This window comes from Hippocampus comes, unplaced genomic scaffold (assembly GCF_001891065.2).
Source record: "Hippocampus comes isolate QL1 unplaced genomic scaffold, H_comes_QL1_v1.1 scaffold78, whole genome shotgun sequence".
Lineage (NCBI taxonomy): Eukaryota > Metazoa > Chordata > Actinopteri > Syngnathiformes > Syngnathidae > Hippocampus > Hippocampus comes.
In genome coordinates this window covers 1,798,846-1,826,433 of record NW_017805798.1, presented here as the reverse complement: position 1 = coordinate 1,826,433, position 27,588 = coordinate 1,798,846, and the positions used below count along the sequence as shown (strand labels likewise).

The 27,588-nt window shown below is 44.3% G+C and overlaps 1 protein-coding gene across 1 annotated transcript in view; it reads right to left on the bottom strand.

Moving 5' to 3' along the window:
• Positions 1-7,498: 7,498 nt before the first annotated feature.
• The window catches only part of rtn4r (reticulon 4 receptor), a 53,758-nt gene continuing 33,668 nt past the window's right edge, over positions 7,499-27,588 (bottom strand). The window contains exon 2 of the mRNA XM_019885487.1: positions 7,499-9,552. Within this exon, the coding sequence (XP_019741046.1) occupies positions 8,171-9,552 (1,382 nt within the window). The 3' untranslated portion in view covers positions 7,499-8,170. The remainder of the gene's footprint in view (positions 9,553-27,588) is intronic.

Sequence of the window (27,588 nt, the reverse complement as noted above, 5' to 3'; positions counted from 1 at the left end):
CGCCAGCCATAAAATGCATAATAAAGAACAAAAAAACAAAAAAAACAACATACGTAAGTCGCACTGGAGTATAAGTCGTATTTTGGGGGGAAATTATGTGATAAAATCCTACACCAAGAACAGACGTCATCTTTGAAGGCAAATAAAAATAAAACAACAGGCTGATTAAGAGTACGATATGCTAACGTTATATGACGCATAAACAATGAACTGAGAATGTGCCCAGTATGTTCACGTTATTCAGATAACTGTAGCATAATGATCATGCTAACAAGTTTACCAAACCATCAGTGTCACTCCAAATCACTTAATCCAATGAAATATTCATCCTCGGTGTCACTTTTAAGCAACTCTGCCGACTTCGGAGCTAGAAGAGGCGGTGCTTCCTCTTCTACTTCGCTGACGTCAGAGTCATCGTGGGTTTTTAATTTTATTTAATTTTTTTTTTTTTGTCAATGTGGAAAGCATCAATACCGGCCTCGGGCCCCCTCTTGTGGTTTAATGTGAAAATAACATGTCAAACGATCGAACGCGTTAATCATTTCACACATAAGTCGCTCCAGAGTACAAGTCGCACCCCCGGCCAAACTATGAAAAAAACTGTTACTTATACTCCGGAAAATACGGTAGTCATTAAATATGAAGCAAACCCTCTTGCGGTTTAATGTGAAAATAACATGTCAAACGATAGAACGCGTTAATTATTTCACACATAAGTCGCTCCAGAGTACAAGTCGCACCCCCGGCCAAACTATGAAAAAAACTGCTACTTATACTCCGGAAAATACGGTAGTCATTAAATATGAAGCAAACATATTTTCAATCAAACGATATGACAGTACATTGATCCCCAGATGGAATTGGAGGGTTACTAACATCACAGTCTGTTGCTATTTCGTGTCTCAGTGTAGAACGCCACCCCAGCATACCAAGAGATTCTTCAAATATGTCGCCTCTGCTCAGCATATCAAAAGAACTAATACCGGACAGCGCTCCAACTTCCCCAGGAACATCTGGCATCACGGGTGGTATGGGCTTGAGCGAGGTTGATCCCTCCAATAGGAATACTGAAGCAGACCGAGTGGGGCGATGATGGGGAGCAGGTGGGTTGAATCATCACGCTTTCTGACAGTGAAGATGAGAAGAGATGGCGTGACATTTAATGGGCCGGAGACTGACTGATCGACCCTCGCAGCGTAGGCAGGCACTACGATAATTGCTTTGATGAAGCGATGGCAGGATTGCGCATGGAAATATTTTGACAGCACGGAGGCACACAGGAAGCGTAGCATAAACAGGATATGGCAGGAATTCCCACAAAGGTCTTGCAAATTCAACTTTCCGTAAAAAAATGATTTGATGTGGCTCGACAAATATAAAGTGCTTGTTTGTTTGACTTTTGAGAAGTGTTTTAGCGGTACCTCATAAAGCAGTGGTCCTCAACCACCGGTACCGGGCCATGGCGTGCCGGAGCCTATCCCAGCTGTCTTCGGGCAGTAGGCGAAGAACACCCTGAACTGGTTGCCAGCCAATCGCAGGGCACACAAAGATGAACAAGCTTTCGCGTTCACAATCACACTTAAGGACAATTTAGAACGTTTGCTTAATCTGCAGTGCATGTTTTTTGGAATGTGGGAGGAAACCGGAATACCCGCAGAAAACCCACGCAGGTGCGGGGATAACATCGACACAGGAAGGCCGGAGCCGGAATCAAACCCTTCACCCCTGCACTGTGAGGCGGACGTGCTCACCACCGTGCCGCCCGTGTCTCGATATGTGTCATCAAAAACAAGCACGGCGTCGAACATCAAAGTGAAATATTTGAGGCCTGTTTTACACCGTCGATGCATCAAAAGCTAATGAGAACGGCAGCAAACGAGGTCATAAAATAACCGTTCATAATAACAAATTTGTCCTCCATGTGTTGCATCAGAGAGGATTATGTGCTCAGACCACCGTTTTTCTCTTTTTTTTTTATTCATTCCTTTTTTTTTTTAATCCAGTAATAATACGTACGTCTGTGAGTCATGCTTTTTCATGGCCGACGTTTGGGATGCGGGGAAGATTACCCGACTCCGCGTGCCTGCTTGGTCTTTTGAGGATAATCAAACATCAGCAACGGTCATTGCGTGAGTGAGCACGTAACTGCGGCGATGTGGTGGGCCCCGCTTTATTAAAGCCGCGGGCTCGCGAGCGCCGCGGGGAACGTTTGTTTACGGCTGGCTTTGTTCTTTTTAATCATGTCCAATTGGATCATTAGATGAAGCCATTTGCACAAATGCGCTCGCGAGGTGGACCAGAGCAAAATCCGATTGGCTATCAGCCCTAATCCGTTGCGGAAGCTCTGCGGCTTCTCGTTTCAAAGGGACTCCGTCCCTCGGCGGAGTCATGGCTGTGAACATATGTACAAGCATTCATTTGGGTGAATCGGGATCGGGAACAAATTGCCATTCTGTATTCACAAATCCGACAGGATTGGGAAAAATAATGAGTGGCTCAGTCCTCATAAACGGTACACGAGATTATCCCCCCCCCCTCCACCGTCTGTATCGCACCGCTCACCTCACGTCTGCCCTGAACCACAATAGCATCGCACTGTGTCAAATTCTGCTTCTCCGCCGCCACGCAACGCAGTGCCAACTTTGAATTGGCTCCGCTCATCTCGATTTGGGAAATTGCGAGCCCACTTCACAAAGCTGTCAAAAAAAAAATAAAAATTTAACAAAATGATGGTGTTGAAGTGTTGTTACGGTTCGATTTTACAACTCTACATGTCGCTGTTGGTCACATTAGGGAGATTAATTTTATTTGAGCATAGCAAAAAAAACAGATGCAGCACAGAGAAACTCAGGACTGAAATACGGCAGTGTCCAGAGCTAAGGCACGCAAATGTGGCGATGGCACACCCCAATAAGGGGATCACGGTGGTTCACGTCACCCATCTGGTATTGGTTTGGCATGCTTAGAACCCTTACTGACCAAGTTCTACAAATCGAAACCTGCTTTTTCCAGCCGGAGATCATCAACAGATGCTGAGCTGAGTAGCTTCGAGGCTCCGCGTGCTTTGTTTGTCTTGTGAGGATAATCAAACATCAACAATGATCATCGCCGAAGTAGCTGCGGAAGTTAGTGAGGGGAACAAGAAACAAATCAACTAAAGTATCCCAAGTATTGATTGTTGCATTTGGTAACTCGAGTGTGTGTTTAGAGCTCCCCGCAAGACAGTAAAATCAAGTGCTTTGGTTCCTACGATGCGGCCATCAAGGAAATTATGATTATGTCGTTTTAAATGAGCCGGAGAGGGTTTTTATTTTTATTTTTTTTAACCAAAGGATCAGCATAATAATGAATCAGCGAACCGATCATTAAAAAGTGATTTATCACATCTTGTAACAGTTTGGAATCGTTCTTATCGCAATTGAGGCAAATTTGACTGCGCGATGTGGCTGCTTCCCAAATCGTGTCGTTTGCTGTGAGAATATTTAGCAACGGGAGGTCGAACTTCTTGTGTTGCTTCATCCAACGCTGACCGCTCAGAATATTCCAGAGAGGTTCTCCAATCTTCTTGAAACAGTAAGAAATCATTGATGGTTCCATTTTCTTCGTAGACAGTCAAGAAAAGTGGCGGTGGTAGCTGAGGTGACCCATTTTATCTTTCGACTGTGATTCTGATTTTAAAAAAAAAGTTTTCTTAAAGGGTTGTTTAGGATTAAGGTAATGTTTGGGTTATCGCTAATTTAGCTCGTCAAACTTTGAAGGATTTTTAAGGACGGGGGAGGAAGGGTTTCCTCTTTGTCACGGAGCCACGTTATCTTTCCTGACGAGCCAGTGCAAAGCGATTAAAAGTTCAAAGTTGGATCGTTTTGTGCGTGCTGCTATTTTGTCCAAATTTCCAAACGTGTTTCAACTGTGTGCAAAATCCAAGCATGAACCAGGGCATGGTGTAGCATTTCGCTCCCAAAATTTGAGACAATATCTGCCATGACCCGTTGTGACTCAAATCTGAAATTTCTGATTCCGCGTTTGTTTTTAGCGGCCACTTCGCTTCTTTATTCCAGTCACCAGTGATCCCCTCACAGCCCGAACTTAAACATCAAATAAATGGAATAAATAATTAACTCTGAAGATAAGGTAAACTGTTTCCAGTGACGTGTATGTTTGCTGTCGTCTTGAGTCTCGATGGGCTTTTTTTTTTTTTTTTTTTTTAAATTATTCTCACCTTAATGTACCCTTAGAGATGCAAATTCTGGGAGATCACAGTTTGGTTCCCATGACTGGCAGCATGAGTCAGGCTAGCGAAAGTGTAAACTTGCTCTTGCTGCATTTTTAGCTCACAAGAGCAAGACCATTAACCTCAAATGCTCCACTGGAGCCTCACACTGGCAAACTGATCAAACTGTGGTTTGTACGGGGGCAGCTTCCAGCTGTGGAACTGGGAATACGGGTTGGAATTTTCCCACACACCCCCCGCAGCGAAACGATTAAACCAAACAGCCCCTTTTACCTCCGTTGCTGGCCTTTATTTAGATTTCCTGCCAAGACAAATATCCATCCTGCATGCAGAAGCACACTCCAGCCCTGTACGGTTTAACTCGCTTGTCAAATGTAAAAGCATAAATAAGCACAACAACAAATTCCAAGCAACATTTTTACACGGTTAAGAATAAAGGGGTCATATGTTAAAACGGGGGGCAGCCCCGTGGTCTAGTGGTTAGCGCGTCAACCTCACAGTGCAGAGGTGCAGGGTTCGATTCTGGCTGCAGCCTCCCTGTGTGGAATTTGCATGTTCTCCCTCGGCCTGTGTGGGTTTTCTCCGGGTACTCCGGTTTCCTCCGACATTCCAAAAACATGCATGGCAGGCTGATTGAACATTCTAAATTGTCCCGAGGTGTGAGTGTGAGTGTGGATGGTTGCTCATCTCTGTGTGCCCTGCGATTGGCTGGCAACCGGTTCGGGGGTGTCCCCCGCTGACTGCCCGAAGACGGCTGGGATGGGCTCCAGCCCCCCCCCCCCCCCGACCCTTGTGAGGATAAAGCGGATCGAGAAATGAATGGATGGATGGATGTTAAAACAGACTGATGATGTACTTGGCAGAACTGCGTAAGCGTTCGTCTAAACCGCTCAAACCATTCAGCATCCCTTGGGAGCTGGAGCCAAAACAAAAACATCGGGCCCATCAAACAACATTTAAACAGCAGCTTTGATTTCAACTTACCTCTTGCTGTCGAAATTATATTTCCCTAAAATGTGGACGTTCTCAAAAAGATGAACGCACAGATGGTAGCACCAAAAAGAAACCAATACAAACACAGCAAAGGTTGAGCGACGCAAGGAAATGAAAAATAAAAAAAGTTTGAATGTTAAAGAAAAGTAACCATGTGTTCTTGTGACTTCTCATAAGAGATATGAAGGACAAATCCATTTTCTTGCCAAATATTATTCCTGCTTGGCCAACCGCTCACTACTTTTGAGTCCAAGTGTCTCTCGGTCTCAAATTCACAGAGCTTGCGATTGCACATATGCTTTGGAAGAAATATTTTCTTCAAGACTGTGGTTATTTGAGTGCGATTTATGCAAGTGGGTCAAGCCAAGGAAATTGATGCGGTCGGCAATCCTGACAGATTTAATAATTGCATTTTATGTAAGATGTCAGTGCAGCTCGTGCAGGGATATAACATGGTGAGCTCGACTGTTTTAACAAGCTGTGGAATCATTTTGACTCTCGCAAGTGACACCTAATTACTTCGATCCAGCCGGAATGTAACTGCTTACGCCTCGTCAGTGTCCATCAGTGGAAGGATAGTTACGTTCGATTGGGGAGGGGCCTTGGCTCAATAATATCTTCTCAGCTTTACATCAGCATTCTTTCTTTTCCATATTAATCGAGGACAATGGAACACACACTCCAGGGGCTTGACGGAACGGGGGACGCCCTTCGAATCCAAACTGTGCATGATGAAGAAGAGATTTTTATCTATGCAAAGGCTGGAGACAGAAACGTGTTGATGGGCAAGAAAAAAAACATGTATATACGTGTGTGTATATATATATATATATATACTGTGTACATACATCTACTGATGCCTATATATATATATATATATGCTGTCCATCATTATTTAATTTTTGTAATGACGACAAAGGAATGTGCTTCACATAAGCAGTTTCTATTTGTGTGTTCTTGAATTATTAGTTCTGATCAATAATTTTGTGCAATGGCAAAAAAAAAAAAAAAAAAGGACGAATAAGCCTTCCTAAGTTTCAGCATGTGTTTTTCTATTCAGGCGTGTAATTTGCTGCATGCCACAAGGCCCCGCAGGTGTGTATTTTGTTGGATGTATGCTTTCATATATATTTTTTAAATTTCTTTTTCAACAGTTATCTATGCTCTTTTTTTTTTTTCCTTGAATTTACGCGTCAATTCTCACTCTATTTGAGCTGTCGCATTCATTTTATTCATTCAAGATTGAATTACTTATTTCGTTATTTATTTTATGGTGCCTGATGAATGCAAAGAATCCAAAATGCTACTCCACTTTCTTATGGTGCCTGTAGCGTCTGAATTCAGGGTCATGAGAAGTTTAATAATTTAAACCAGATGATAAGCGATGCGGCACCGTTTGCTATGTGAATAACTATTTCTAATGAGATGCTAAATTCTACGATGCCGCCCGAGGCGGGAGCCACTAACGCCTTCTAAATATGCTGTGTGGATGCTGACCTTGTTTCGAATTAGAGTGCAAATCAATGATTTGTTTCAGACACCCAGTGGACCCGTCATTGATACAAATCATTCACTCAAATTATTCACAGTGGATCAGAACGGCATTAATTTTGACATGCGATGGCATGCGCTCCATTTAAGTATACTAATACTGTATTTCTTCATAAAAATGGCAGGAAGCCTTTTAGTCATCAGATAACAGTCTGAGGCATCTCGTAAGGGAAAGGCTTCTATTAGATGCGATCTTTATTTTTATGAACACATGTAAAGTACCGTATTTTCCCACACGGTAAGGCGGAGTATAAGGCGCACCTTCAATGAATGGCCTATTTTAAAACAGTTTTCATATATAGGGTGCAGCACATTATAAGGCGCATAGAATAGAAGCTACATTAGTGGCTGCGGTTGCGTTATGCATCCACTAGACGGAGCTACGCTAAACGGGAATACAATACAATACCACACAGTTTTATTTATAGAGAGCCGTCACAACCACTGCAGCTGTAAGAAAGCGCTTGACAGAACATTTAAAATGCTACGTCCAAGAAATCTGAATATTGATCCATATATAATGCGCATCGGATTATAAGGTGCACTGTCAAATGCTTTTCAGTGCGCCTTATAGGACGGAAAATACGGTAACGACATTGAATGATATTCAAACCAATTGAGGTACAGCGGCATCGGACTACCAAGCAGGACTTAAGGTCATGGTAAAATGGTGGAATGGAGTTGTCGTCAAAAATTAAACAAGAACACGCTGACAAAACAATCTACGAAATAAGAACTTTTATTCATAATATATTCATACTTGTACACAAGTAAAATAAAATGCATATCTATGATTCCGTCGCAATAAACAAATTGACAGCATTCTTTTTTGGCAAATGCTACCCATATATTCTTTCTCTCCTGAAAATTAAAAGAAAGATGGGGGAAGATAAAACAACATTTTTTTTTTTTAACATAACAAACATAACATTACTCGACAGATGCATCACTTTCAATAAATAATGGAGGGGTGGGGGCAGGGGTTCCTTAGTTTTCATTAAATGGACCCAACATTCGTCGTGTGCTTACTGTGTCGGATAGCTTGTCCTTTTTTTTCTTTTTTTTTCTTTTGGTGGACTCTCGAAGCAGGAGAAGCTTTGAATAAGGGGTGGGGGGGGGGGGGGCGCTCCAAAATGTAGCTTCGACACATACAGTTCAGTACATAGAGAACAAACGATTTTGGGCACCGATTCATTATTTACATCAAATCTGTTGTGTTCTGTAAAGGCATCCATTTTGTTTTCCCGCACTCTGTCTTCATCCTCTGTTCTCGGGCGAATGTTAGCAACTCACTTTTTCAGTCACTGCCTGTTGTCGATGCCTCTGCATCCTCTCTTATCATTGTCACGAGCATCCGCAATCTTCAGTCCTGCATTTGGAATCACATCAGGAGTCCTAAGACATGGCTAGAGAGATCCAGATCGTGGGAATGAGGAGAAAGCGCAGCACTTCCAGCGTAGCGCCCCGGCCTTTAATGCAGTGGGTGTCTGATCGCGGCTTTTTGGAGCATTTCTTTTTCTTTTTGCTTGAGGTTGTTGAAGATTCTAGACTGTCTATAAGGTTCGGGTTCATATTTTCCAGAGGCTTGTCCAGGGTGTTGGATAAGGTTCCAAGAGGCCCGTCGTTCTGCTTGTTCTGGGTGTCATTTTTTGTTCTTTCCGGATCCTTAAATTTCGTCTTGGACATGTTCTCCTTTTCCTTCAAGGGGTTGTGAGTAATTTGGCGACTCTTGCCAGACAGGATGGAGGACTTGTCGTTATCGCCGAGACAACATCTGGGAATCGTGTCCCCTTGAGGATTTTCAGTGGAGGGGAACTTGCCGGACTGGGCCTTGGAGGTGTAGAGATTGGTCTGGATTTGAGGCGTTTCCACACATCCCTCCAAGTCTTCGCTCTTAAGTCGCTTCAGGTCTTTCCCCGCCAGGAAGTCCGGAACGTCGCACTCCAACTCCGAGCTGGAACCCTTGAAACGTTTGAACCACTCCCACAAGGTCCTGGCCCGACAGTCGCAAATCCACTGGTTCCCATTTAAGCGCAAGTACTGGAGGGTGCTCAGCGGATCCATCGTTTCCCCCGTCAAGACGGTGAGGTTGTTGAAAAACAAAAACAGGGATTTCAGCTTGGCCAGATCGCCAAAAGCCCGCGGTTGGACGAAAATGACGCGGTTCTGGTGTAGTAGCAGGCGGTCGAGATTGATCAAACCACGGAACATATTGTCAGTCACGATCTTGATCTTGTTGTTGTGCAGGTAGAGATACGTAAGGTTGGCAAGGTCCACAAAAGTGTCGTCATGCAGGGTTAAAATGTTATTATCCTGCAAGTAAAGGTACTGTAGGGAGAACATTCCTCGGAAAACCCCCACGGGCAGTTCGGACAGGCCGCATCTGTGCAGGTGGAGGGTGTGCAGCTTGGTTAAACCTCGGAAGGCCGTCGGGCTGATGGTGCGAAGGTTGCCGTTGTCCCCTATGTCCAGTTCCTCCAGTTTCTCCAAGCCGTAGAAGGCACCGGCCTCGATGTGGCTAATGTTGTTCGAGTAGAGCCACAGGACGGTGAGATTTTGGCAAGAGCTGAAGCTGGTGGATCTCACGACCGTCAGCTTGTTGCTCTGGAGGAAGATTCGCTGGCTCCGCACGGGAATCTCGGTAGGGATGGAAAAGAGTCCCTGTTGCTGGCACGCCACGGTGGGCCGCGGTTCGCTGTAGCACACGCACTTAGCAGGGCAGCTGTCGCTTTGAGGTGCAAAGTTCAGCCACATGATCAGGACCAGGAACCGCCCCCCTGAAAAGACAGCGAAACACAGCGGACGTATTAGCAACCGGCAGTTTTGCCCGTGTTTCACTGGATATACGCAACATTTTGCTCGAGTCACAATGCCGACATCGTACAAACCATCTTTTTGACCTTCATAGTGATGGTTCGTTCAAAAAGACATTTTGTGGACGCAATACACACCATTTTATTCCATAAAGTACGTTGCGGTATTTCAGAGGAGCTAACCAGCAGAAATGAATCATCGAAGTCGATTCATTTTGAACTGTGGGCTGTCGTTGAGGCGTGTTGTAAAATAGTTTTGAACATACTGCAAAATCGTTCAAATATATCCACAAAGTTGTTTAAACCTTCTGGCAGATTCGTTCCAACGTATATGGTGATGTTTTTGGAACGTATTTGGTAGAGTTGTTCGAACGTATTCAGTAAAGTTTTTTTGAACGTGATGACATTCTAGGAAAAAAAAACTACTTATTAATTTTGTACTTACTTTTTACCAATGTTTACATTCAAACGATTTTACCGGCACGTTCGAGCGACTTTGTCGCTAAGTTTGAACGTACAGCCCAGTCAAAAATGTTCACTCCACATTTTCACTCCCGCGTAGTTTCCAAAGCATATTGTTGCTGCAGCCCTGATGCGGTTGATGCGGTTTATGACCTTGGAGCTTAGCTTGCCCTCAAGTCATCTATGTCCAAAACGAGGCATATTTTGGCATTTGCAGGCATTAATTAATGCTCGTGTGCCAGTGCGATTCAGGATTAGCTTATTGTGCTTATGTGTTGTGTTGAATTATTTTGTTATTTTGACTTCAAGATGGCGCCGCGAAAGTGGCTGCCTTTACAGCAGCTCTTATATTTTGTTCTTCTACTTCTTCCATTCATAACGTTGCTGCTGTGAATTGGGAATTTCTCCATTGTGAGACTAATAAAGCTTTTCTTATCTTATCTTATCTTATTGCATAGTCGCTTACGTGTTGAAAGTCAAACGGACTGGATTGTTACGTGAGCGATCACGTTCGCCGCATGTCCAACGGCCGGGTAAAAAGGGGATGTGTGTCTTCCAGTGCGCACGCAGTCCAACTGTGCGCAGAAGCACGTCTTAGTATCAGCACATAACTGCAGAAACCACATCCCAATCTCGAGATCCCCTCCAGCTCCTGTCCAAGGAGCTCAGATGTTCTATTATCCGATCCCATGCATGCCTATGCAGCCCTGACAGGTGCTGCGACCTGAAGGGGGAGAAAAAAAAAAACCGGCTGCGCCTTACTCAGCCATCCGTCCATCTCTCCTCATTTCCCTGCATTGGATAGCGGGTGCCGCTCGTTTGCGAACTTGTTAAAGCGAGCCCCGGTGCGGCCCGACAGAGGGGCCTCTGCCGCAATTTCCCCTCCAATCGCCCCGCTCAGCCGTCAGACTGCCACCGCAAAGCTGTCAAGATTTTACGGTCTTTCTGCATCGCGGCACTTTTTTCTCCCAGCAATGCCTAACAATAGCAATATTTTACCGCACAAGCACGCTTCGTGTAGCTTCTCTGCCGTCTCCTGTTTTTGTTTTTTTTGTTTTTTTTCCGCAAGCCCTCTGCACTGTCTATTCATTAGCAGGCTATTTCCACCCACGCGTCACATGTCAAAGTCAACTTTCCTCCGCTCTCGGCGTATTATGTCCTGTCTTTGTTAGCATCTGTTTGAATGACAGCGTTAGGCCCAAAATGTCGCCACCTCGATCACAATTATGCCAGCGCAGTCACTTATCCGGTTTGCGTGTCTGCATGTATTGTAAATATGCAACCCCGAAGGTCGCAATATTTTTGGTATGACACTGTCAAGAATCAAGCCAAAAATCATCATTTAAGATCGAACGGGGATTATTATCACTGTAAAAGTTGTCGAATGTCAAAATAAATGGGACATTGTTTCGAAAATTAGCGAATGGCTTGTGGTTTGGGTCAATTAGTCAAGTTTAAGTTTGAATTGCAAAATGAAGGCAAGCTGATGACATTTTCGATTTCAGAAAATGTAGCAGTGAGCTCGACCCAATTTAAACGTACGCAGGAGTGGGGGAAGTTCATTTTCAGGCTCACAACAGGAAGGAAGTTTTTTTTTTGTTTGTTTGTTTTTTTTTTGACAAAACCGAATCTAGATCTCAGGATGTTGTGCCTCCCTACAAACAAGCAGATTTAATAAGAACATATCAGTTTTGATGAAACGGCCTGTCAAAAAAAATAAAAAAGTTGTCTCGTGGCACATGCATGTAGGAAATTGCGCACAGGACTGGGTAAGTTGAGCTACTTCCATTTGTTCCCTCCCGACCAGCCCCAAGCCTTCTCTCCTTTCATCTTTCATCCTCATTATCCATCCTTTTTCTTCCTCGCTCACTACTCCATCCTCCTCCCTATCATCTATTCGCCCCCTTCTCTCAACCAATTTCCCGACCTCCCCGCTTGATCCCTACCTGCACTTTGTCCAGGTTGCAGGAGGACACGAGCGGACTTGCCTGCTCTCACATCCTTGGCTGCTGTGTTAAGGACTTGAGTGGGGCTTGAGCCCCTGTTCATTTTGCACTTCGACACATGGGGCATCATGTCCAGGTCAAGTCCCCTTTTTGTTTTTGTTTTTGTTTTATACAGTATATATATATATATATATATATATATATATATCCAATGTGAGTGCATCCAAAGTCGACAAACATTACAATTGTTCGACAAAACAGACAGGACCGAAAAACTACGGATGAAGTATCACAAAACAGTCAGTGGCAAAAATCTTTATAGGAGCGACTGATCGGTTCCAGCACCAACTTCTTGAAGTTGCCACAAATGTATGACAATGACTGAACCGCACTGACTTCCATAAACCGCGTTTTCTGCGTATGCGTGTCACTTCAAGGTTCGTGTTTGGACAGCAAAAGTCCTCACTTCTTTACCTTTGCTGTCAATGCACATTAAGTCACCAAAGGCGCAATTGTTTTTTTTTTTCCCCCCGTCGGTTTGTTTTTGCCGCCGCCGTTGACGCTCAGTCTAAAAATACGACAGCAAGGTTGCGGAGGGGCGTGAATAAAATGATATTCCTTATCGTCTTCTGCCAGTTTTGTTTTCAACACTTAATCTCGCCCTATCTGCTGTGTCAAAACATGCTTCCGAGCACTGACTCCCCTGTTTGGGGACCCGGCCACTGGCATATCTTCAGAGAGCTATAGCTTTGCGACACAGCAATCATCACTCAGCGGGGAACGGACGAGCCTCTTTCGTTTCCTCTTGACTGACACTGTAGGCCCTTCAGCATGTAAAGTGCACGGCTCGGTACCCTTAGCACTATTTACAATTGGACCCCGGCATTGGAGGACGGATTTGCAGGGTATGACGATACTTCAGTGATACTCTCATTTGATTGAGAGAGCGATTTCTCCATCGAAATAAAGATCCCTAAACTGTGTGGTCGCGATGTGTTTGTTATTCGTCATCAGAGAGTAGACCGCTTAGCTTATTCGCGGGTCACCACATGGCCTCGTGCTAGCTGTCTTGGGTTGAAAGCCAGATCGCTCTCCAGGCCGGTCGCATGTCAATCGCAGGGTGATTATGAGTGTGGAAATCCATCCCGTGCCGGCCGCGTGACAGGCAGCTGTGCGGACCTCCACGCTAGCTAGTCACGATGTAAAATAAATCAAACAAACCTGGGAAATGGTTCTGTTTGAAACACACAAAAGTAGCGTGCATGGTATAAAAGCGGAGCGGGTGTGTACAATTCAATTACGGTGTGTAAATATACTTTGTAGACGACCGTTGTTCCTGTCCAGACTATCTGTTGGTGTAACATAAATCCACCTAATCGAATAGGTGTCTGAAAGCTGGATGATATATGTGAATTACATTTTTCCTGTCGAGTACGGTATGAATTGCGCACAGCGTTTGCTGCAGGGTGTGTTGTTATTGTATGCATGGAAACACTTAAACTTGCACTGACACCAGCCCTGCAGCATAACAGAGCGGATAGCGTCACGAAGATACGGGTAAGATTTCAAGATGATGGTTTCCAATATGACAGCCTGAGAAACCTGCGCTGATAGAAAGTCTGGAGCTGTGGGCCTGACCATAAATAGCAAATTTCTGCAAATAAAAGTCATTCTAAATTGCCGATATCAATCGTCTTAAGCATAAATTAAATTAATGTAAATTTCCCCAGTGTGGGACAAATAAAGGATATCTTAAATATTTCATCAACAAAACACTTGAATGACAATTCAAATGCTTAAAATTCTTCCAGTTAAGCTAGCCTCTCAATACGTACATATCAACAATCCAGATGATGAGAATAAAGAATTACTCCATGGCGCAATCCGATTTGATTTGGCAGCATCAAGCTGGAGTTCTGATCGATGGCGCTGCTACTCCTCGGGCAGCCTCTACCGGTGGGAAACTCAACACGGAGACAACACAAAATGGCGGCCGCCAGTTAGCTTTAGCTACAATATGTTCCGCTAATCTCTATATTCCACTTGTTTTGATGCTGTGTTTAGTCCGAGTTTGTGAAAGCATCGGTCGCCAAAGCAGCCACAGAAGAAGACATGGGCGCCGCCATCTTGTCTCACGTATCCTCTCACGTTGACTATCAATCACTGAGGCCACATGTCGGATATAAGTTTGGTTGAGCTGACAACGAGTCAATGATAGCATCATCAAAACAACAGCAAATGAATATCAACCTCAGAAAGGTTCACCAATGTGGCCTCATGTCTGAATGGCTTCCCCCATGTTTTTTTCTCATGTGTGACAGACCGGATTTCCTGATTGTCTTCTTTTCCGTGAATGTTTCAAATTGTCTGAAAAGTCTTCAAGATGAAGGTTGTAGCGCAGCCTCTCGCGATGACATTTGCTGCAAAAGTATTCGGGAGATTTCTTTGAACGGCACAGATATTTTTATTTGACCCCTAAGTGAGAAGCAACACAAGCCTAAAAGTAACCCCACGGGAGCGAGCATGTACGAGCGGGTGCACTGAGCCAACACGTCACTCATGTCTCCCCGGTTAAGTTTCGAGCCTTGCGCAAACACAAATTTGTCCCATTGCACAAAAACACAACAAAAGCAACACAAGCCTAAAAGTAACCCCACGGGAGCGGGTGCAGTGAGCCCACACGTGCCACTCATGTCTCCCCGGTTAAATTTCGAGCCTTGCGCAAACACAAATTTGTCCCATTGCACAAAAACACAACAAGCATTTTCCTTCCTACCCCCAAAAGTAGACAAAGGTCATGCCAGGACAGTAAAACGAGCAGCCAGTCAATCATGGTGGCTCGACTTTGACACGCCAGGGAGTGGGAAAGGGTTGCTAACATGACAGTCTCGTCAGTCCAGCCCCCGAGTGGAAGCGACATATCTGTCAGAGATGAAACACATTCTCCTCCGCCCCCACCCGGGACCTCCTGGCCTTTTTCCGGCATCATACATTATCGCGTCGCTCTTAGGGCTGCCCCTTGTATTTAATCGAGTTGGGATTCTTTCCTCGTCTCTTTGCGAATCCATTCAAGCGTGCATACATTGTTTTCCGTCCTTTGCATAACGTTGAGAAAACATTTCAGATAAAAGCAACGTAAGCCTCTCATTTTCTGATTAGACTATCACTGGCTATTCTAAACGGGCGCCTTGACCCCCCCGCCCCCGAGTTGGAGGGGGTCATTTTTTTGCCATTTCACACTGTGCATTTTAAACTTTGATTAGACAAAAATGTTACAAGGACTGCAGCACCTTGGTTGTCATCAGTTATTGCTGCACTTTATCCGCGTTATCTGTGCACGTTTGTTTTTGGGTCTCCGGCATATCAACAGGCCTTTTGGTGTTCGTTTTTCCTAATAATGTTCAGTTAATATATTGCGGAAAAAAAAATGCGATGCTTTTAAATGTTGCTGACAGGTCAAGTCATCCATCATACGTGAGGATTCATTTAGCCGCGAGTTTCAACTCTGCAGAAGCAAGAGTGATTTTTGTCAAAGATGAAAAGCAACACTTGACATAAAATTAATCTCTGAAATTCTCCGTTTTTTTTTTTTTTTTTTTGACATTTGAGTGAGGATTAAGCATGGCCGCCGTGGAAGAACTGGAACTGTATTTGAAGGCAAGTTTGCTTTGAACTCTTCTTGGCCCACGGAGCTCCGAAAAATGTCACATAATGGGAAGAAATGGCCTATTCCGGAAAGTGGCGCGGTTGTTAGGAGGGTCATCGTCACCATGGAGGAGCTTGCCATCATGAAAGACACCTTGTACCTTTTATGACGCGATTTCTCATGGCACAGGAATCTTCATCAATTATTGTAATCGGCGCTAAAGTGACGTCGAGCATTTTTAATCGTCACTTCCAGCTGGTTTTGACATTAAACCAGTCATTGTGAAAAATTATATGATTTTTTTTTGGGGGGGGGGTGGGGGGGGGAAGAGTGGGGTACTTTGATATCTTCATCTTATACAAGAGGTACACACACCCACACACACACACAAATATACATGAACAGAAATGTAGCTCGCCCTTGCGACATCGATGACACGCACGCGCTCTGGTCTTAAATGAAAATGCACATGTCCGATCAAACCGGTTATTTAGGACATGATGGAGCGCAGGGGCAGTTGCCGGGGCATTAGTGGCACTCTCGGAATGCAGATGAGGACGCCATTAGATGGCCGGATTGGAGATGAGGTGGGGGGGGGACAGATGAGTTCCTGTTTGACACACATGTGACACAGCACTGGCCCAAGCAGATGGCTCATGAATAACTGAGGGAAGCGCTGGTTGGCAGGACCAGGCTCGGGTGTGTGTGTGTGTGTGTGTGTGTGTGTGTGTGTGTGTGTGTGTGTGTGTGTGTGTGTGTGTGTCAACAGAGGGGCCACAAAAACACACACACACACACACACACACACGCACACCCGCGTATACAGAAAAGATGAAAATCAATAAAGAAGCAAGCCCAACAAATGCTTCAGGATAATACTGGCAGGCAGATCTTGTCACATCGTTAAAATGGATGCAGTTTAAGTAGCGGCAGCGGGATGGCAATGTCCTGACAGCAAGAGAATGAGCTCGCAATCAGAGGGCTGTCGGATCGAATCCCCCCTTGACTGGTGAAAAATGGAACGGGAAAGTGGAAGTGAGGAGTTCTCCCTTTTTTCAGCAAATGCCATCAAATTATCGCCGAGCTCCTGACGGATTCGCTGACCTCCCAAGTTAGCCGATGTTGCGATCAGGCTCGAGCTCCGACCGAAATCCGAAAATGCCGCTTCCGCGTTCATTCGTTAGCAATCGCGGCATAATAGCGCAGCGCGACGGCACTAATACGATAATTGTGACTTGCGACTAAGGGGACGGTCGAGCAGATGTCACACTACAATTATGGCAAAGTCCATAAAAAACGCATATTGAGTCACACCTTTACCTAATTCAGTATTGTGGAAAATAAAAAAAGCACTCTTCAGGGCCGATTACGCTTACATGAGAATGCGACAGTGTCCAGATGGACCGCTCGAGCCACAGAGGAGCAAAAAGTCTAATGGCCTACTTTGGAGTGGTTTTTTTTTTGTGTGTGTGTGTGTGTGTGTGTGTGTGTGTGTGTGTGTGTGTGTGTGTGTGTGTGTGTGTGTGTGTGTGTTCTGGCTGCAAAGCCACTTTGTGTCACATCGTGTTTGTGGCTTTATCTTATCTGCGCACCGATGCCAAGGAAAGAAACGAGGGCGCCGTGTTTCACCGCATGTCCCCAGTTGTGGCGTTTGATCAGCCTGAGCGCGGCCAATCATTGCATTTGAATCTCTCGTAGTGAGTGATCACATTCACGTATACATGTTGAAATCTGCAGTGTCAAGTGAACCCAATCCTGACTTCCAATCTACCTGCCCTGCCTTTTTGACACCGGCATGCTATTTCTCTGCTGAAGGGTTTAAAAAAATATAGCTTGCTGTACTAATCTGGAGCAGGCAATCGCATTTTTGAGTGAAATAAAGGAAGCATGAAGCTGGTCTTTGATGCCCCTTTTCCACCCACCCCCCCCAAAAAAAACTTGATGCTCGCTCGGCACCAGCGCCAGCGCTGTGCTTAATTGCTGCTTAACAAGTCCCTATGAAGAACATATTTAGTTGGTTTTCCACCGGCAAAGAACCAGGTATGAGCTACGTCATGACGTCATCGTAAAGCGTCCAAAATGTCACTGCTTACGTTGTCGTTTACCCAAGAGCAACTGCGCTCTTAATAATAAGAATAATAATGCGCTGTTAGCATCTGCTAGGCAACCTAGCATAGCCTCGAGTCAGAGACATGCGATCAGCAAACGCTTTTTTAGTCATCGCAGATGATCACGCGGCTGGCTGCGAGTCGGAGATCGCATGCTAGCTGGGCACATCCGCGGTCGCTCTTCTGATGGGACGCAATTGTACCTGCGTTCACCGCTCAACTGCAAACTTCCGTATTTCCAGGGAGTCATTTCTCATCGTGCGATCTGTCTCCTGACTTAATTGGTGCCAGAGTCTGGCCCAACGCATAATTGGGGCGAGCTTCAGCACAAGTTTCAAGCACCAGAGCTTGAGTTAGAGTCTATTTCGGTGGTGGAAAAAGAAAGAACTGGTGCTAACCTGGGCAATGGCCCGGAACTAGCACTAGCACTAGCATAGGTGCGGTGGAAAAGGGCCACGAGTCACATCTAATGGAGCATTAATTTCCAGTGAGGTATGTGAGCTATCACAGTTGCCAAAAATCAACGCTGATGAATGACATTTGAAAAGAATGAAATTGCCAGTGATCCCATCCTATCCCATTATATCACCCGCAACTAAAAACCTAAATAAAAAAAAAAACAAGGCGGTTTGATACGGTGGTGATGATAACACAAGCGGAGGTTGGCCGCCCGCAAGGAACACTTGAATCAGTGTTGAAACATTTTGGAATTTCATTGCAGCGTGTCTTTGCTGAAGGCGAAAGACGCGCTCTCGATTGTGACGGGCGGACTCCGGCGGGTGGATGTCGCAACATCTTTTTGGCAGGGTCAGTCGTACAAATCCCCAAGTTTGGCAAGTGGCTCGCTTTGTGTGTGTCCAAGAGGAACAAGCTCTGGACTGAAAAGATGGCAAGGGAAAATGTTGCTGTGATTTGCACTCCGAATTTTATCCGACCAAGTGTTTAAGGGCTGCGTAAACAGTCCTCCGCTTTTCGAGCTGTGGGAAGGTGCCTTGCTCAAGGGCAACTCAACCACGTGCAAATTTTACATTTTTGTCTGCAGTGAGCCTTGTAGGGAAGCGTGGAGCTGCCAGTGTGGAATTTTTTATTTTTTTTTAACTGGCAAAGATGTATTTGCAAGTACGTTCGAACATATTTAAATATATTTGAGCGTTTCGTGTGTGTGTGTGTGTGTGTGTGTGCGCGTGTGTGTGTCCCTTGTTCACGTCTTGTCTGCTCGTTCGGTTTTCATCTCCACCCGTTCTCGTCAGCCCTCTTCCCAGCGTCAGCTAGTCAGCTCCCAACAGGCACTCGTGTCTTGTGCAGGTGTGCCTTGTCGTTTCGTCAATCTGCTTCTATTTAGTTTCTTGGCTTTTTTTTTTTTTTTTTTTTTTATTCTTGTTTTTTTTTTTTTTTTTATTCCTGGTTGTTATTTTTCTGTCACGTCCGCCTTCGTCGTCATTTTTTTCTGCATGGTGCTCAGTGACGAGTGTTTTGTTTCTTTGTGATGGCGTGCAATGAGTTTTGATGTTTGAATTCCTTGTTTGTTTGTTTGTTGTTTTTTTTTTTTTAATCATGCTGGACTAGTTCTTGTTTTGCCTCTTTTATTTATTTATTTTTTCCCCTCATAAATCTTGTGAGTACATCCTTCGCTCTTGCTTTACCTCCCTGCACTTGGGTGCTCCACTCTTCCCTTGTTTGAATCCAATTGGACCATTCTGTAGCGATTAGCCTGTTTGGCTACGGGCAAAGTATGAAAAAAAAAAAAGTGCTCGGTTTTCACTTTTGCAGCAGTGTGAGATGTGTGTTGTTTCCCAAAGCAGATCATATTTTGACAGAAGAAGACTATTAAGCGTGGCAGTTGGCATCCTCTTCCTTTTATTCTGATAAACGAGGCCCCCGTTGTTTGTTTTGCTTGAAAAGATAACCTTTATGAAATTTAAGCACTTCATTTGGTGACCTTTCCTTTCTCGCTTGCAGTTGCCGCAAACCTTATTTTAAAGCCGCGGACTTTTATGAGGTATCTCATGGCCATTTATTTCTCTCTTTTTCAGTTATTTATAGTCCCTCCCCACCGCTCCTCTCCCCGATCAAGTCAGCGTGTGAGTTTGACGCTGCACCGATGGGTGTGTTCATTTAAAAAAAAAAAAAAAAAAAAGAACATTTCCAAAAAAACAGACCTGAGCAATCAATTCACAGTTACGTTACCCTGAAAATGACAATTGCTTAACATTTGTCACCAAAAAAAAAACCTCAAGTGTTCACATTGTGTTCCCAATAATAAACTGAACAATCTTAAAGTGTCAATTTGCACTTTTCAAAATGTCTTTTTGTCATATTTGTTAAAACCGTCAGTATGACTTCGCAGTTGTCGCTACATGGATTAGTCAAGTGGCGTTACATTCATATTTTAGCTAGCGGTTTTCCCACTGCAAATCACAAATAGCCACTCAGAGGTTTTGTTTTGTGATTTTGTTTTTTTTTGTTTTTAGCTTTTTGCCACAGTCAAAAAGGAGATAAAAGTATCAGTTATCCATTTTTTCGCCTTTCCTTTGACAAGATGAACCGCGAGAGTCACTTTTGAACCTTCGCAATATATTCCACCTTGGCGTCTTCTTCAGTGAGGCAAAATATTCCACTCTGCTGGACTCGCCTGCTGCCGATGCGGAATAATGAGCCTCGTACGCAACGTCCAAAACGTGCGCGAGATTTGTTGTCGGACACACATGAAAGCAGCGACGCTGGATGGAATGCCGCGGCTCCTCTTTTTTCTTGAGATTGGGCCATTTTCATATTTTGCGAGCGCATTGATACTCTGTGAAGTTGCAGCCTGTTTGTCACCTCCTGTATTTAAAACGGGCTATTTTGGTGTTCCTGCACAATTTGGTCATCGGTGTTGTCGGTGGCCCTTCGTCACTTGGGATCCGTGACTCACCAGACACGCAATGGTGGGAACGCCGTTACGATTCTGGGTGGTTCTCACAGAGCATGGTCCAACCCGATGGTTCAACGCCGAACCACATTGAGAGTCAATCTTTTCTCACCAGATTTCACTTGAGCAGAATCACCAGATTTCACCACTGACAATATTGCAGGCATGACTTAAAACAAGGCAACTGAGATTTGTGTGTTGTCGTCTGTGGACGAAATGAGTTTTTGAGTGGTGTAAAATGGCCACCGCCACCACTTCCTCTTCGTGACGCGCCAACACACCCATGTCATGTCTCGTGCCGTCAACATGCTAATATTGTACGTCGCCACCAGAATTACTTTAGTCACTTGAATCGAAACTTCAATGCGTTCCGTGCAAAATACGATGTTAACATTTTTTAAACTTTTTTTTTTTAATTCTACAACAACCAGGTAAGGTACACATGGCAAGCGGTTTGATCGGTAACGCGCGTTCGATAAAATCGATCGCTAAATTATTTCACGCCATTTGCACACACACTATTTCTTTCGTGTGTTCACGCGAGTGAGTGCGCAGGATTTCAAAGACACACAGCTCAGCAGCAGCCAATATTTATTTTTGCAAAGGGATTGCTGACCATTTGTCGGTGTCTACTGTGCATCCATTGTAACGTTATGTACATAGCGGCCATTGTGGACCTTTCGGAATCAATTTTCCAACTACAGTTGGTTATTGATCCCAGTTTTTCAACACAACGATCATTATGTGAAGGTCATAAAACTGTTGAAGTGTATGTATAATGACTTCTAAACATGTTTTTCTTGACTCGAGTGTTCAGTGCCCAGGTATCAAGTGCTTTTATATGACACAACGGAGTACGCCATGACACTCAACAATCTCTTGCGAACGAAGGGCTGATCTTGATTTATTCGTAGCACACTGAAGGATGGTATTGATTGAAAGTATATATTTCCTTTTTGACCTGGATTTTCAACAAATGTATTTTTGGGGCTCTTAAGGCTCACTCTTTGACAATAAAGTTGTACTTGACTTGACTCCTGGACCATACGGTTTTGGTTCGGTTTTGTCACGTTTTCCTTGCGTCCCCTTTTTTGTCCATGTCTTGTCTCGTTATGTTTTTGCGTCCACCTGTGCTCGTCAACTCGGTCCCTTGCGATGACCAATCACTTCCCAGGTGTTTCTCATTGTCTCGTCAGTTGCTTGTATGTAAGTTTCCTGGTTTCTTTCTGCTACGTGTTTGTGTGGACTGTCAGTTCCCACCCTCCCAACTCATGTAGTGTTGTTTTTATCGCAATGTTTGCTTGTAACTTTGAATCTTGCAAATAGACTTTGTTGGTTAGGTGACTTTTGATTCCCTGTGGCTTGTTTGCTTTCCTTTGAGTTCTGTTGCTTCCCTGCATTTTGGTCCTCACTCACACGTAACCATAACCAACAGAGACAGTGTCCACACACACACACACACAAAAAAAATCTTGACAAAGATTGATACTGTTCGTTCTCTACTTTCACGAAAACAAAAAAATAAATATTTTGCAAAAGTTGGCTAATTGTAAACAAAAAAAATACATATTGTGCAAAAGTTGGTTTATTATAGCCAATACTCTCCTATATTTTGAAGGCGTATGCAACCCTGTAGGCACGCTGACCTGAAAAAGACAAATCTCTCCCTCCCTTTCATATCCTTCAAATCAATGCATTCGTGTTGATAACAAGAAGCTTCTCCATCCAGGAAAGCCATTCTTAACAGTGTTTGGCCTCTGCGGTGTTTAAAATTGCTCTCGTCTAGTCATCTTAAAATGTTTTGTGCGATCCCAAGCTATATAAGGCCAGTGTTTGTGCTCCTCTAAGTGGCTGGATTTGCATTGCGGTGCGCGTGTTGTAGCATCTTGCCACATGCGCACGCGTCCTATTCATCATCACAGACCTTTGTGCTTTGTCAGCCATGCTGAAACTGGGGTTGGCAAACCTTGAAAAGCTTTCAAATATATTAAATGTTTCGTTAAAGTCCTGGCACACATTTACAGATAAGAGCGATGACACAGGGATGATAGCTAACTAGCTAGCTAGATGAGTGGAGTGACAGATAACGGATGAGTTACCGATTGGATGGCTGGTTGGATGATACACAGATCAACATTTTGGATAGATCAATAGCTAATACATAGAAGAAACAGAAATACTTCCATAGTTTTGTTTATGTTATGTGTATGATAAGAAACCTGTCTTGGGACTACGGCTGAAAACGAGCATTTATGCTAAGTCCGACGCATTTACGCTGTTGTGTTGACGAATGTGCACTGTCCCAATGAAATAAAGAAATTAAGAAATAGTTCAGACAATGGAAGCCATTGTCAACAATTTGGGAGCCATCTGTACCCCTTTGGAGTGTTAATTTCACTTTTGTGGGCTCCGGGGGGGGGAGAAAGAAAAATAATGCTGCCTGGGGCTGCTGCAGTGGATGTTTTTTTTTTTTTTTTGACATATTCATGCTTTCTCTCACCTTGCAAAATGGAAATAAAACAGCTGTGGCCTTGTTGGTTTCATAAGCCCACTTCGCATATTGCCTCACAATGAGTGTTCCCTCCTCCGCAAGAATGAAAGGAGGAAGAGAAAAAAAGCCGTGCATTATTTACCAGTCGCCTCAATGCCGCCGCACCCTGTGCTGCAGGAAAATAGGTTTTTTTTTCCCCTTCCTGCAGAGGATCTCTTATAAGAGGAATAAAGTGTGTGTGTGTGTGTGTGTGGGGGGGGGGGGGGGCGCAAAGGCACAGAGAGCTTTGGAACGTCTCCACTTGGCTAAGGAATCAGTCACATTTCTTTCCACAAGGCTCCGCACTATTTCTCCGTCTTCCTCTCCGTTGGCCTGATAAGGGCAGCGCTTTACATCAAAGGCCTCCACAAATCAGTCACCTTTGTTACTGCAAAGGTCACTGACGGGCCCAAAGCTCAGATGATGCGACGGGTCATTGTTGGGGCGCCTTCATTCCCAGGTGAGGGAGGCCGAGTTCCCACATTGCCCCTTCGCTTGCCCTCTCTCATCTCTCAAAACCGCCAACTTGGGTTTGCATCCAACGGGGTAGCAGGTGTGACGTCCGAGCTTCCCGTTTCACGATTCACGGCACGGAAGCTCATCAGATAAGCCGAGAGTAAAGATCCGAGAGTGGCAAGTCACCTTGCTGCCGCGGTCTCTGAGCAAAGTATTGGCCAGGTTATCTCCTTTTATTGCTCCTCTGAGGACACCCGGCAACATATAGCAATCACTTCAAGAAAAATAGCGACTTTGCCGGATTTAATCTTTCAGTCTATGGACAAATGTATTGGGAAAGCCGTCTGATGCGCCGACAGGAAATGAAAACAACATCCTCCCTTTTGTACAAGAATTTCATGTGTGTCCCTGGGATGACTTTGTTCCATTTACGAGTGGATGTTGGGCGAGAGGGCCTTGTTAACGCTTTAGTTCCTTCCGCGCTGAAGTAAAATCTGTAGCGGCCAGTCTTCCTACTCAGCAAACTCATCCAAGCACGCCTTAATGGACCTTGCTTTGTGCAGTGAGCACAGTCGCGTTCAATCAGGCCGCTCCCACAACGTCGAAAGCATCGAGCTGTCCAAAATGTCCTGCTCAGATACCGCCTTCAGATTCCAGGGGTCTTACCCCATCCATTATTTACGACCCAAATGAAAAAGAGGTGTGCGGCAACCACTTTTTTTGGGGTCCAAATTCCCTCCGCGTTTGTTTCAGCTTCAAAACAACCGGCTAGCGCTTCACCCGTAATGCACGATGGCGCAATCGCAGCGGGGCTCTATCGCAGGAATGACCCATCTGACAGCACTTCCTGCTTTGCTGCCAGGGTAATGACTCATTCCTGCCCCGGAGGAAAGCAATCTGGTATTTTTAAACCACATCCTTCAGCTGCCTGAAGCGCCATCTTGGAAGCACCCGTTGGCTTTCGATATGAATAGCAGCGTCAATGTCACCGCGACTGCGCCTGACAGATAGGGCGGAATGTTCTGTGTATTTTTTGCGCCACATGTGCCGTGACAAACACGTTTTTGCTCAGTCGTTTTCAGTACAAATACTCACTTATCCATTGAAGCAAATTTTGACTGCACGGGGAGAAAACAATTCTTTGAACGCTTAACGGTGCCCGTCATCACCACTGTGCGTCCATTGAAACCATCTTTCTGATCATTTTGTGTCATTTGTTAAGCTTTCAAATGACGTAGCAAGAAGGTTGTTGAAAAATAATCATTGGCCCATCCACCCATGCGACCTCTATAATGCTTCTCCGCAAAAAGGTTGTGAGTCCCAGCTGACTTTGGGTACACCCTGAGCTGGTCGACAGCCTATAGTTTAGGAAGACGACGATGTGTCTTGATCTGTTTTTGTCGAATTTGTTTGGATTCGATTCATTTTGCTCCATGTCATGTTTTTATTTCATTTTACTTTTTGTTTATTTCCACTCATTTGGTTTTCTTTTTTCACCTGGTCTTGTCAACCCTGCTCCTTGTGGCAACCAATCGGCTCCCTCCAGCTACTTGTGTGTTGTCCAGGTGTGCCTCGTTGTCCCATCACTTTGTTTTTATTGAGTTCCATGTTTTCTTTCAAGTCTGTTGGTTCTTTGTCCTGTGTCACGTATCCTTTGTTGTCACGTCTTCCCCATTGGCTTCAATGTTCAGTGTTTTGTTCCTGCTTTGCTTAAAGATATTTTTTTACTTTTAACTCTGTGGTTTTTTTTTTTGAGTTGGCTGTAGTACTTTTTGTTTCGCCTTGAAAAAAAAAATACTCATGCCTTGCCCCCCTCTGCTCCCCTGCACTTGGGTCCCTCGCCTTTTTCCACCGACTCCTCCGTGTAAACCTCCTGCGCTGCCCACAGTCGATACAACATTCAAAGACGAGGGATGAACATGCATGACATTCCTCTCACCATTTTCTACGGCTCGTTAAGGTTTGTACTTCTTATATTTTATGTCACCTGCGTTGTATATATTGAAAAATACACTTCATATATGTCATGGGTTTTGAATAGGTGTAAAATCTTTTCTTTACCAAACCCAGCTGAGTTTTCATTCTGCTTCGAGAGGCAAGAACGTTGCCATTTCACCAGACAGGAGGCATTTCAATCATTCCGCTGAGCTTGTCACATTGTTGTTTTTTAAAACTGCAGCTGCCGAATTCTTACCACAGCTGCTCACGTCTCGCTAATTTACTAACACACAGTCAAATGCGCACGTGTTTTCAGCCATTCTCGTCGAGAGCCCAACCTTTCAATTATGCACGAGACAAAAGGAAGACAGAGGGTGAAGAAGTTTACTTTAGAAAACATTTTTTTTAGGAGAGAAAGCTTTAAGAATTTGTTTGGATTCGATTCATTTTGCTCCATGTCATGTTTTTATTTCATTTTACTTTTTGTTTATTTCCACTCATTTGGTTTTCTTTTTTCACCTGGTCTTGTCAACCCTGCTCCTTGTGGCAACCAATCGGCTCCCTCCAGCTACTTGTGTGTTGTCCAGGTGTGCCTCGTTGTCCCATCACTTTGTTTTTATTGAGTTCCATGTTTTCTTTCAAGTCTGTTGGTTCTTTGTCCTGTGTCACGTATCCTTTGTTGTCACGTCTTCCCCATTGGCTTCAATGTTCAGTGTTTTGTTCCTGCTTTGCTTAAAGATATTTTTTTACTTTTAACTCTGTGGTTTTTTTTTTTGAGTTGGCTGTAGTACTTTTTGTTTCGCCTTAAAAAAAAAAAATACTCCTGCCTTGCCCCCTCTGCTTCCCTGCACTTGGGTCCCTCGCCTTTTGCCACCAGAAAAAAAAAATACTCATGCCTTGCCCCCCTCTGCTCCCCTGCACTTGGGTCCCTCGCCTTTTTCCACCGACTCCTCCGTGTAAACCTCCTGCGCTGCCCACAGTCGATACAACATTCAAAGACGAGGGATGAACATGCATGACATTCCTCTCACCATTTTCTACGGCTCGGTAAGGTTTGTACTTCTTATATTTTATGTCACCTGCGTTGTATATATTGAAAAATACACTTCATATATGTCATGGGTTTTGAATAGGTGTAAAATCTTTTCGGTACCAAACCCAGCTGAGTTTTCATTCTGCTTCGAGAGGCACGAACGTTGCCATATCACCAGACAGGAGGCATTTCAATCATTCCGCTGAGCTTGTCACATTGTTTTTTTTTTTTTTAAACTGCAGCTGCCGAATTCTTACCACAGCTGCTCACGTCTCGCTAATTTACTAACACACAGTCAAATGCGCACGTGTTTTCAGCCATTCTCGTCAAGAGCCCAACCTTTCAATTATGCATGAGACAAAAGGAAGACAGAGGGTGAAGAAGTTTACTTTAGAAAACATTTTTTTAGGAGAGAAAGCTTTAAAAAAAAAAAAAAAAAAAGCTCCTGAGGATGAAAATAGCTTCATGGCAAGATTATACAAGAAGCTTCACAGGGCGTCTGAAAATAGCAAAACTGCAGATGTTAACGATGGATTGCTCTTTTACTTGTTGGTTTTAATATATGTAAAAACATAAAAAGTAACTGAGCGACCAAAATCATGCTTCCATGGACGGACAAGCAGTCCCGGGCTTTCGGCAGTCAAAGACGCACGTGGGCGTATTTTTTCAGCAATGATATCGACCAGTCTTTGTGGAGTCATTGCATTCCAAAGAGAATTCATCAAAAGCTGAGGGAACTTGCTCATGAGCATGACATGGCATTTGTGGTTAAACGGCGCTTCGGACTGGTGCAAGATAAGAGCTTCATTAGCAGGGCGAAGGACCTGATTCAATCTCCCATGACTAATCCTGTGGCTTTTGTTGTCGTTCGCGAGCGCAATTGCGCTTCAATCTTGGCTTCTCTGTGGAAAGTTGCAGTGGCATTTTTTTTGTGCTTTAAAAAATGAGGGAGATATATATATATATATAT